We start from the raw sequence: 12,217 nt of genomic DNA, 5'->3' as shown, positions 1-12,217 counted from the left end.
GTGGACCCCGGTCAGTTCAACTGGCGAAAGTGGAGGGTGGGTGAAAGGAAGGAGAGGGGGACACGGGGATGAAGCCAGCAAGACAGAGAGAGACAGGGTGGTAACAGAGAGAAAGGGAGAGTAAGAAATAGAAAAAGGGGTGTGGCCAGTTGAATAATGGCCCCTGAAGATGTCTCCGTCCTAATTCCCGGAACCTGTGAATATGCTACCTTACATGGCAAAAGGGACTTTGCAGATGTGATGAAGTTAAGGATCTTGAGATGCGGAGATGATCCTGGATTATCTGGGTGGGCCCAGTGTAATCACAGGAGTCCTTATAGGAGGGGAGTAGGTGATCAGAGTGAGACTAGATGTGATGATGGAGGCAGAGGCTGAAGTGATGCGCTGTGAAGGTAGAGAGAGGGGCCACGAGCCAAGGAATGTAGGAGGTCTCCAGAAGCTTTCATGGCAAGGAAACAGATTCTTCCCTGGAGCCTCCAGAAGGAACATAGCCCTTGATTTCAGCCTCATAAGACTCATTTCAGACTTCTCACCTCCAGAACACTGAGATAGAGAATTTGTATTGTTTTGAGCCACTACGTTTGTGGTAACATGATACAGCAGCCATAGGAAGCTAATAGGGGAGGAGAGAGAAGGTAAAAATGGAAAGAGTGATGAAAAGAAAGACAAAAAAGGGGACTTCCCTGGTGGTCCAGTGGTTAAGAATCCGCCTTCCAATGCAGGGGACGCAGGTTCGATCCCTGGTCGGGGAACTAGGATCCCACATACGCGGAACAACTAAGCCTGTGTGCCACAGCTAAAGAGCTTGCATGCCGCAACTACAGAGCCCACGCTCTCTGGAGCCCGCGTGCCACAACTAGAGAGAAGCCCACGCACCGCAATGAAAGATCCCGCGTTTCGCAACTAGGACCTAAGGCAGCCCAAAGATAAATAAATAAATATTGGAAAAAAAAAAAGACAAAAGAGAACGTGAAAGAAATAGGAGAGGGGAAGAGAAAGAAAGAAAGTCACAAAAAGAAAGATAAAAAAGAATGAATAGAAATAAAAAGTAATCACGATGATAATGATTTAAAAAAATAGGCACTTCTAGAGTGCTTTGTACCAGGCAACTCACTGAATGCTCAGAACAACTGTTCAAAGTAGGTTCTGCTATCACCCCATAAGACGGATGAGGAAAGTGTGGCACAGAGAGGTGAAGTCATTTGGCCACGGGTGCACAGCCAGCATTTGAACCCAAGCAGTCTGAACCCAGATACGAAGACCCACAGACAATTCAGAGACAGAGAGATACACAAAGACAGAGATAGATGGAGTCAGAGAGATAGAAACAGAGCAGAGAGAGAAGCTGGGGGGGTAGGAGAGGAGACGTGAATGAACTTGGGCAGAAAGGAAGAGGAGGAGCCAGGCTGGCAGGTGGTGGGTGGGCCCCTGGCTCCTGCCCACCTCTCGTCACAGTAGGTGAACTTCATGTCCAGGCTGTGGCGGCTGAGGAAGGCCCCCCGGCCCAACGGGGGCTCCAAGCTGCCAGGGTGGGGGATGGCTTCACAGATTAGCACCAGGCATTGCAGGGGGGGCTCCAAGTTGGGGCTCCCGGCCGGGGAAGACTGTGCAGGGGGCTTGTAGGCCCTCATGTGTCCAGAACAGTGCAGTACCTGGTGGGCAGGGAGCGAGGCAATGATACACCTGGGCCTAGGGCTACCCAAGGGGCTGGGAGGTATATCCCTGCGGGCCCCTCCCCTCAGGGAGCTGAGAAGTAGAAACCCCTGAGGATTCTAGAGACCCAGCTCAGGGAGCTCTGAGGACCCCCAGACCCCAACCCCACAGAGACCCAACCTAAGAAGCTTCTGACAATCTCTAGATTCTTAAGACTCAGGGAGCTCTGAGGACCCCAGATTCCAACCCCATGGAGACTCCAGGCCCAGGACGCTGAGGACCCCAGCCCCAGACCCAGAGAGACCCAGACTAAGAAAGGGTACAAGGACCCCCAGATCCCCAACCTCCTAGGTACCCAAAGGATGCAATAGACCCAGCCTGAGAGTGCCCCACTGGATCCCTGGCCCAGGAGACTCCCGGACTCCAAGCCACTGTGAGAACTTCAGCGCTCAGGTCCAGCCCCAGCAGGTCCCTCGCCCTCCTCCAGGCCAGGCCCTGCCCACCTTCCAGGTGGCCGCCTTGAGGTTGAGGGTGCGCCCGCGGCTGGTGAGGGTGCTCTTCATGCGCAAGGAGAAGCACCGCTCGGTGGGGGCCTCCGGCTTCTTTTTGGACAGGCCTGAGGAGGGCCATGGGAGCGGGGAGGGGGAGGGGAGAAGCAGGTCACCGGGCAGCTTGGGACAGGGCCCAGTCCCTCCAGCACCCTGGTTACTAAACTCTCCCCAGCCTCATCCCCCAAATTGAGACTTCCGACCCACAGAGGGTCTCCACGGGGTATGCTATGCTCCTTTAGACCCCCAGGGTGGAGCCATGTCCCTGTATTCCCCTGGGGCAGGGCCACGTCCTCTTCATCCCATTTTTCTCAGTCCAGTATTTCAGAGGGGGAGGAGATATGCTGAAGGAAGGATGGAGCCTCAGTTTCTGTAATTTTGGGGCAGAGATCTCCAAGGACTCACTCTGCCGGGGGGTCAGGGCGTCCTGAAGCTCCTCTTGGTCACAGGGATGGATAAAATCAAAGATACTGTGTCCGATCAGCTCAAGCTGGGAGGGAGGGAAGCAGGGGTGTCTTAGAGGAAAAGCATTTTTACCAGGGCCTCTGACCCATCTCCTCCCTCCCATCCTCATCATCCTGTCCTAATTCATGAGCCTGGATTATTTCCCCAGTCTCCTTATTCATTCATTCATTCCTTTCTTCGGCATATAATTCGCTGGGCACTCTTCTACATGGTATGGGCACAGCAGTGACTACAAAGACAAAATCCCTGCCTCTCAGAGCTTACTGGCTAGTGGCGGGAGATAGCCAATGAACAAACAAAACAACACACATGCATAAAACAATATACTAAGTAATATGAAGAAAACTAAAGCAAGGTAAGATGATGAAATGATGGGATGCTATCTTAGAGGCAGTAGTCAGGGACAGTTTCTTGAAGAAGTGACATTTACACAAATTGCTGAACAAAGCCAGTGAGGTGGCTCTCTGGAGTAGAGTGTTCCGGAAAGAGGGAACAGCAAGTGCAAAGGCCCTGAGGTGAGACCCTATTCCAATTCCATTTGTTGTGCAAGCCGAAGACCCAACTCCTTATTTCAATTCAGGAAATGAGCCTGGTGCTGGGAGGAGGTAACACAGATGAAAGGGGACCCACAGAGCTCACAGTCCAGAGCTAATGCTGAATAGGGGAGGAGTGAGATCTTGTAGTTGGATTGGAATCTGCGCTCTGCCACTTCCTAGTTTTGGGATCTTGAGACATTCACCTGTCTGAGCCCAAGAGCTCAAACTAACGGAGAAATTGGTACCAAGAGTGGGATAACAAGGCAGGGGAAAGGAACGGATGCCAACTGTGGAGCCTATTTATGTGAGCTGAGAAAAAGAACGGTATTGCTGTAAGGATCAGCTGAAATTAGTTCTACTCTCTAAGTGTCTCTTGTTTGTCTTCCCATCCCCAGACCCCTAATCCTACTTCTTTTCTCCCACTTGGGGCCCTGCATCCACTTCCTGATGGATTTTCCAGCCGCTAGTCTCGCTCCCTCTAATTCTATCTCTGTGCAGTACCTAGAGGGATCTTTCTAAATAAAATGAAATTCTGACTCCACCTTTCTGACACAACCTCTCCCCTGCTTAAAATCTTTCCATGGCTCCCCAGTGCCCTAGAGATAAACCTTCTATTTTGGTCCTAAATTATGTCCTCTCTAGCCTTTTCTCTCTCACTTTCTCCCATTGCACTCTGCACCTAGCTTGGATCAATGTCTTTATTTCCCCCAAATGTTCTGTTTTATCTCACATCTGTGTCTTTGCATATTCTGTTCCCTTGGCCATGTACATTGCCAGTCTTCTCTGGTCCCATCCATTTGCCATACCCTTTGACTGGCTAAGCCCTTCAGGTTTTAGCTCAGATGTCTTCTCCTCCAGGAAGCCCTCAATTCCCACCCAGGCTGGGTCAGGTACCACCCTCCACCCCCGGCTTGTACAGCCCCCTAGGCTGCTGCACCCCAGCCCTGACCATTCTGAATCTTCCTGTCTGGTGACATATTTGTCTCCCCTCTGCACTGTGGGCCTTGTAAAAATAGGGCTAAGGTGGTTCTGGTCACCTCTGTATCCCAGCATCACCTGCACAGAGCAGGCAGCTCCTCTTACCTGACTGAGGCCCAGGTGTTTGCTGACATTCTCTGACAAGTAAGCCATGTCTCCCTCGGCGGTGAGCACCATAACGAAGCCCTCCAGGGCCTTCAGGTAGCAGGCATCCAGTGGTTCGCCCCCTGCTCCCACCTGGTTCCACTCCCCTGGTGTCCGGACCAGGATGGATGGGGCATCTCTAGTCAGCGGTAAGCCCACCCTGGCTAGCCTCCCTCTGCTTTCCTTCACTCAGAGGAACTTATAGGTACCTCCAGGTGAGTGGGGCACATCCCAGTGGCTTGGAGTCCAAGGAAGAGGGCAGGACCACCAAGGACTGGAATTCTAAGGGAGCAGAGCCTCCCAGGGGTACAGAATTCTAAGGAGATAGGGGTTTCCTAAGGGAATAGAACTCTAAGGAGGGCAGAATCTTAAGGGGATGAAATTTCCAGGGGTCAAAATTCTAAGAAGCCGGGGCCTAGGAGGAGTCAGAATTCCAAGGGGGTCAACCTTCCCAGGGGTTCAGAATTCTTGGGGCAGGACCTTCCAGATCGGCGGGATTCTAAAGAAGCAGGGACTCCCAAGCAACAGAATTCTAAGGAGGCAGAATTCTAATATAATGGGCAGAGCCTGCCAGAGGATGAGTCCACTTTCCCCATAATAAAAGCTTTTCAGGGTCCTGGGATTCCAAGGGTGTGTGTGTTTGTGTGTGTGTGTGTGTGTGTGTGTGTGTGTGTGTGTGTGTGTGTGTGTGTGTGTGAAGGCGTCCTACAGAGAATTCTAACAGGGAAGGAATTCAAGGGGATGGCTACTAAGGGGACAAGCAATAGAACTAGGGACCTGAGGAGGGGAAGCGGGACTCTCTCAAGTAATTAAATATTGGGCAGTGAAGCCTCCTGGGGATATTGATTATAAGGGAAGGAAGCCTAGCCGAGAAGATCTCCCAGGAGACCAAATCCTAAGGGTCCAGATGCCTTAGGGAGTTAGCCGGCCTCCTATTCCCTAGGGTTCTAACTCTAAGGAGAGGGAGCGTCCCAAGGGCGCATTCCAACGGGCGGGGCCTCACAAATGATAGACTTCTAAGCGGGCGGGGATTCCTAAGAAATGGGTTCCGATTGGCCCAGAACTTGAAGGGGCGGGGCCTCTCCCACTAAGTGGATTCCAGAGGGGTGGGGCTTCGCCGGGAAGACATCGGGGGACGGGGCCTTGTGGAGATGAGGCTTCCCGGAGGAGGGGGCCTCCCTGGGATGTACCTTTCCGAGGGCGGGGTCTTGCTGAGGTGGGAAATCCCGGGGGCGGGCCTCACCTGCGGCGCAGAGTTGGTGCATGCGCAGGTAGCTGATGGTGAGGCGCATGATGGAGGCCTTGTCCAGGTGGGCGCTCACCCCGCGCGCGAAGGGCAGCGTGTGCGCCAGCTGGTACAGCACCTCGGTCTCCTGGCTGCGCCGGCTGCGGGCCGCATCCCGGGACTTCTCCTTGCGCAGCTCCGTGCTCGACCTGCGGGCATGGGCAGCGTTCACTGGCGGCGCCCCGGGAAGGGAAAGAGTTGGGTGGGACAAGTACGTGGGTTGCTGCCACATGGGGCTCGGGTTCAGAGAGGGCAGAGCCGCGACTGTGCTGGCCTCGCAGTGTGGCCCGGGCGAGTTGCCGGAGCTCTCTGGGCCTGGGTGGATTATACTGTGGAGTCGCTCCTTGCCTCAGGTTTTATCTGTCCCCGCGCCAGCCCATGCTGCCCTCCGGTGCCTCACTCCTCTCCGAGGCGTGCCCAGGGCCGCTCTGTCCCCTCCCTGACTTATCTGCTGTTTATTCTCCGGGCTTGGGAAGACTGGGGAACAGGGAGGCCTCCGGCTGGGAGGGGGCTGGCAGAGCTGGCCAGGAGCCAGGGAAGGGAGGGCGCAAGAAGATGCCTGCAGCCCCCCAGGACCCCTGCCCTACAGCCTCCCAGAACCCCCTCTTCTGCCCTTTCCCCTCCTCAGCTGAGCTGAGTCCTCAGAATCTTGGAGTACAGATCTCAAAGTCCAACGACCCACCAACAGGGGCCCTGCCAGGGTGACACAGCAAACCAACCCCAGGGCCAATGGCTAACCACTCATCCCTGCCCTTTAATCCACTTCAAATGCCTGAATTATGCATGTGGGAGGAGAAGGATGAGTGTCATTTTTTTTCAGAAATATCTGCCACTTATCCAGCTTTTACTATTAGGTCAGACCCTGTGCCAAGTGTGTAACTTACTTTAACCCGTTTAGCTCAGACATCCCTAGAAGGAAGGTAGTAACATTTTCCCCATTGAACAGATGAAGCCCAGGCACAGAGAGGTGCAGTGCTTGCCCACAAGGAGTGAAGCCAGGGTTTGAACGCTGGTCTTCCTGAACTCTTCAGTTTCCTCTGTTGTATGGCCCTGGGTTTATCTCCAGATTTTAGTACTTCTCCCTGTTTCTGCCACTGTCTTAAAAGTCAAACTCCAGGGACTTCCCTGGTGGCGCAGTGGTTAGCAATCTGCCTGCCAGTGCGGGGGACACGGGTTCGAGCCCTGGCCTGGGAAGATCCCACATGCTGTGGAGCGGCTGAGCCCCTGCGCCACAACTGCTGAGCAGCCCCCGCTCGCCACAACTAGGGAAAGCCCGCGCACAGCAACGAAGACCCAATGCAGCCAAAAATAAATAAATAAAAATAAAATAAAATAAAAAAATTAAAAAAGTCAAACTCCAGGTCTGTCTGAATCCAAATTATAGTTTTGGGGAAAAAAATTATAGAGTATGTTACATATAGTATAGTATATGTAATCTTATCTATATTGATACTATTGATAAAACCATTAATAAGCAGCTCTAAGTTGCTAAGCATTTATGGGTCTGGCATTGCACTAAGTAAGGACTCAGCCTATGTGTACCCATTCAATCCTAAGAAAGCCCTAGGCAGAGAGCACTTTAAACCTCCATTTCACAAAGGGGAAACTGAGGCTCTGAAAAGTGAAGTCCTTTGCCCCAAAAGTCACAAAGCCATTAAGTGGTGGAGCTGAGATTTGAAGTCAGGCAGTGAAGTTCCAAAGCCTTTATTCTAATTCCTTTCTTGTGACGTCCCCGCCAACCTCCATGGACGCAAAACTCTAGGAGGGGAAGCTGCCCCTTCCTAAAAGCCAGAGGCCACTTCTGGGGCATCAACCTCACCCCCAAGCAGGAGACCTGCAGCCCCACCCACAGGCATGATGGAGGGAGGGGAGCGGACTCTCCTGACTCTCCAGATGGGAAAGAACTCCTCAGTGCAAGTGGGTGGGAGGCACAGAAGGGGGCAGCTGGGTGGAGGGAGCCAGCAGTTGCCCTCATCCCCTCCCTCCTGGCTGATGGGGGGCAGGGGCCTCCAGTCCTGCTCTGCCCAGGGGACATTCCGTCCTCCTGTCCCGTTCTGTTCCAGCCCTGTTTGTCTTCCTGCCCAGAGGGTGGGGGTGGGCGGGCCTCACTGAGCTGGGGGCCCAGACAGAGGGAACAGGGAGCAGGGACAGGAACGGGGCTGGAGGGTGGGGTTGGCCCCCCACCTCCCGGGCAGCTGGGCTCTATAATCCTCTCTGTGGCCAAATGACTCCTCCCTCCATAGAAGAAGCTAGCTGGTGGCTACAGCGGGACCCTCCTTCTAGCTCCCAGCCTGTTCTCCGGATGTTCTGACAGGAAGTGTGGCCTCTCACTTGCTCCACAGATGCCTGGTCTCTGGCCTTTCCCTTTAAACAGAGTCGGGGCTAGTTCCTCTGGTGCAGGGTTCCAGTCTCAACTCCATTACTTATTAGCTGTGTGACTCTGGACAAGTTGCACAGCCTCCCTGAGCCTAAGAACAACACAAACTCATAGGGCTGTTGTGAAGATTAAATGAGTTAATATATGTCAAGGGCTTAGAACCGGGCCTGGCAATTGGTCGGCGCTATATAAAGGTTCAACTTTTATTATTCCCCCTTTGTCCACATCAGGGATGGAAGGCTTAGGAGTGTCGTTAGGCACTGGAGAAACCCTTGGGCTTCAGTGGTAACCCCATGGTGCGGTGTGTGTATGTGTGCAAGTACACACGTGACTTACACAACACCTTGGGAAGAAGACTAAATCATAGTGATACTAATAATAATGATAGCTTTGGTGGATCAAACACTCATGAGCTTAGAGACCCCATTAAATCCTTTCAACAAACCCTAAGAACCTGGAAAATTGATCTCCCTTTTACAGAGTCAGAAACCAAGGCTCCGAGCAATTGCATCACCCACCCAAGTAACCAAGCTGGTAATCCCAGGGCCCTCCACCAATGCGCAACTATGCTCAACGCTTCTGTTAGTCTGACCACGTATCTGCTTCTACCCAGAACCCTGTCTGACTTGAACACAGTTTATTGCTCACCTATCGGGTGTCCTGCCCCGAAGATCTGTCCCCTCACCGCTTCTCATCTTGAGCGGGTGCAGGGGAGGGGAGGTATAACCCTCATTTTCCAGGCTACAAAACTAAGGCTCAGAGAGCAGTTGCTGGCACAAAGCCACACAGCCAGGAAGCGGGTGAGCTGCAATTTGAACCCTGATTTGGGGGCCTGTGCTCTTAAATGCCATGCCTTGGTGGGCGTGCCACCCAACGGACCCCTGTCCTGCCCCTCCTCTGTCCATTGGCCCCAGTCCCTTCCCCTTGTCCCACCACTGCTGCCTCCGGATTTCCCCAGCTGGCCAGTCTCCCCAGCTGGCCCCATGCCCAGCCCTGGTCCGTCCCCTTGGCACTGTGCCCAGGTTGGGACGTGCAGCTGGAACCCTGCCACCCTTCCTCTGTGTTCCAGCAGAGAACGGGGGTGGAGCCAGGCTGGGAGGCCCCAGGGTAAGGCCTGGGAATGGGGACTAGGGCTTGGTGCACCCCCCAACCAGGAGAGGGAGAAGCCCACCTCTTCCCTGCCCTGAAGAACTTGCCACCCGAGAGCAAAGGCATGGAGAAGCGGGGACACCCTTCCCCACATTCAGGCTGCTCCTGGGCCTCTCTCTCCTGATATTCAGTTGGGTACTGGGGGTCTTGCAAAAAGTGCAGAGGATTTGGGCGGGGGCTTAGGTTGAATCCATGCAGGGACTCCTCTTGGCATTGCCCCAAGGTGGCCTGAGAGGGTTTGGGTTTGAGAAGGGACTTGGGGGGGGGTCAGTGGGAGTCTCTCTACCCCTGACTCTGCTCATTCCTAAGGACATGATAATCCAGTGGGGTGCCTGTACCCAAAGCCCTATGTTCTCTGGGAACCCTCTGACCGGAGGGGCGCCCTGGGCCGAGTGCCCATCAGGGACTTCCCAAGAATCATCCTTGCCTGGGGTGGGATGGCAAGGATGGAAGAAGGGAAGGGGGTAAGGGAGTATGGGGGGCCCACTCACCATCACCCTGACCCTCTTTGGCCCTAGCGCCATCCTAGGGGTGCAGGAGGGGATGGAGCGTGGCCGGGATCTGGGTGCGAGTTATGAGTGGGTGGTGCGTGGGCTCGGATGACACCACAGGAGAGGACTGGCCTTGGATGGGGAGGGGGGAGCGCCCCAGCTCAGCCAAGAGGGGCCCCCACCTAGCCAGGAAGGGGTGCTGGGAGGGGCTAGGCCAGGGCTGGCCTAGAAGGGGTGGGATAGAGTTCCCTGGCAGGCCCAGAGCCAGAGACTAGAATAGAATTGGGGGGTGTATAAGTGGGGGGGTGAAAACATGGGGGTGTGGAAGGATCCAATCAGACCTGCGAAGCCAGGGAGGAGGGAAGGGGGTGAGGCTTCCTGGATGCCTCAGATTGGACAGGAGAAAGCAAGGGCGTGGGATATTTTCCGGGGTCCCATGAAAACATGGGCAGATAGGACCCCCTGGCAGTGGACCCAGAGCACGAGTTCCCTGTGCTGCCCCAGCAGATCTGCACCTGCTGGGAAGGGAACACAGAAACCCACCACCTGTCCAGGATGACCCCAGCTGGGCACTGCGGCAGGGGGCGCTGCCCACAGCTTGCACTGAATCAGGCACAGCACCCTCTCTGGAGTCTTCCCCAAATAAGGCTTGGGTGCCCCTTCCCACTGTCACAGGGATTGGGTGGGAGTGGAGGAGTCAGATAAGAGGCTAGACTTTGGGAAGTGGGTCAGGCTGTTTTCTTGTTCTTAAAGGGGGTGACCCTACCTTCCAGAAGGCCCCTGGGAAGGGTCCCAGGGTGGCTTCTGAAAGGTGACCATCTCTGCCTATTTCTAGGCAACTCAAGGTTTGGGAGACTGTCAGGGAGGGTCCAGTTAAAGAGGATCTCTCTTCTCTTGAACTCAGAAGCTGACTCCCCATTCCAAGGGACTCCCTATATCTGGGAAGGCTCAATTTGGGGGTACCCCAGATCCCCTAGGACCCTAGGGGTCTGGTGTCAAGGAACAACCTCAATTCTGGGGGCTCGGAGGCCAGAAGGGTCAGTATGTGGAGGGAGAATGCCTCCCGCAGAAGCCTGGGAACTGCTCAAACGCAACCACCCCCAATTCCGTGGGGACCCCGAGTTTCACCCCCAGTCAGGAGGGGAAGCGAACCCGGAACAGCAGGAAATCTGGGATCACGACCCCGATGTCGCTCCTGGCTAGAGGGGCGTGGCAGCCTGGACTTGGGGAAATGCCCCCACCCCTGCAGTCCCCTAGGGTGGAGGGTGCGGCGGGGATGTGTCTCCAACCGCGCGTCCGAGGGGCCCTAGGCTTGCACCCGCGCCTTCCTCACCCGGCTCAGGGGTCGCTGGAAGAGGAGCCCCCCCAATTCTTATCATTCCTGCCCCCAAAGCCCAGTACCTTGCGCGCTGTAGCCCCAGCGCCATGACTCGCCAGTCGCCGCTCCGGAGCCCTTCGAGGCCCCTAGCCCCCTCCCCTGCCCTGCGAGCCCCCTCCCCAGCTCCTCCCCCCGCCGAGCGGTTGGCTGCGCAGCGCCCGGCCCGCGGCTCTGGTTGGTTGATCGGTCTGTCACTTCCATGAAAGAGGCGGGACAAGAGACGAAGACTTGGAATGCCGGGGGGGGGCGGGGAGGGGGGGGAGAGAGAGAGAGAGGTGTGTGTGTGTGTGTGTGTGTGTGTGTGTGTGTGTGTGTGTGTGTGTGTGTGTGTGTGTGTAGAGGGGGCGGGTGCCGTGGAATACACCCCCCCCAGCCACACTCCTTGCCGCGGACTTCTCAGCAGTGTCGCCAGCACGGTGCAAGCAAGGTCGGCTGGCCGCGCCTTCTGGCCCAGTATCTCCCGCCAAGTTCCGACACCAGTACTCTTCTGAACCCACCTAGTTCACTCCAGCCTCCACCCTCTAACTCGCACCCCCGGCTCACTCCTCCATTTCCTACCCCCGGGTGGGCCCCTCCGACCTCCAATTCCACCCCCTCCAGTGGCCCAGCCCTGCCTCCTGAGTCGCCCAGCTCCGCCTCCTCTCTTTCCCTATCCACTGAGTCCTCCGCTTTTCCTCTCCGCCCCCAACTCTCGACCCCACCCCAGTTCTACAATCCCTCCCCCCTCTGTACCCCATCGTTCCCTCTCAGTCCCCAGCCCCTTCCTTCCACCTTCGCCCCTCCATCCCGTGCCCAATCCCTCAGCTCCCCACTCCTCCGGTCTGGCACCCTCTGTACCCCAGCCCCACCTCCTTGCCTCTCTAACTCCCTTTTCAGGTTCTCACTGGTGAGTGATCAAGTTTATGTCAAGTAAATATGTAAAACTCAATCACACCCACTTTTCAAAAGAGCGGAGAAATGATCTTTCTACCAGTGAAGTAAGAAGGGAGAGGCGCAAGGTCACCAAGGAGTGGTAAAAGTGTTACAATTGGATAAGGAACAGGGTGTGTGTGTGTGTGTGTGTGTGTGTGTGTATGTGTATGTTGGTGGTGGTTGGGTTCTAATCCACAGCAGACCAATATTCAGGATGCAGCTTTGGGCAGGGAAGAGGACACTATAGCAGAAGTCTGTGGTTTTTGCCCACCCTAGTGTCCCACTCAGTTTTCTTTTGGGG

At 55.2% G+C, this 12,217-nt stretch overlaps 1 protein-coding gene across 4 annotated transcripts in view; it reads right to left on the bottom strand.

The window, feature by feature from the left end:
• The window catches only part of HIF3A (hypoxia inducible factor 3 subunit alpha), a 28,825-nt gene extending 17,727 nt beyond the window's left edge, over positions 1-11,098 (bottom strand). For 2 of the 4 annotated variants that reach the window (XM_061173644.1, XM_061173647.1), the window contains exons 1-5: positions 5,568-6,223; positions 4,286-4,431; positions 2,607-2,691; positions 2,157-2,269; positions 1,444-1,652 (exon numbers count right to left, since the gene is read on the bottom strand). In XM_061173644.1, coding sequence (XP_061029627.1) covers positions 1,444-1,652; positions 2,157-2,269; positions 2,607-2,691; positions 4,286-4,431; positions 5,568-5,841 — 827 coding nt within the window. In that variant the 5' untranslated portion in view covers positions 5,842-6,223. Of the gene's footprint in view, positions 1-1,443; positions 1,653-2,156; positions 2,270-2,606; positions 2,692-4,285; positions 4,432-5,567; positions 6,224-8,634; positions 8,709-11,027 lie in introns of those variants that run through there. The other 2 variants (XM_061173646.1, XM_061173645.1) reach the window with 2 other exon arrangements.
• Positions 11,099-12,217: the final 1,119 nt, after the last annotated feature.

This window comes from Eubalaena glacialis, chromosome 18 (assembly GCF_028564815.1).
Source record: "Eubalaena glacialis isolate mEubGla1 chromosome 18, mEubGla1.1.hap2.+ XY, whole genome shotgun sequence".
Taxonomy (NCBI): domain Eukaryota; kingdom Metazoa; phylum Chordata; class Mammalia; order Artiodactyla; family Balaenidae; genus Eubalaena; species Eubalaena glacialis.
The sequence above is the reverse complement of the archived record's forward strand: the minus strand, read 5'-3'. Positions and strand labels throughout refer to the sequence as shown.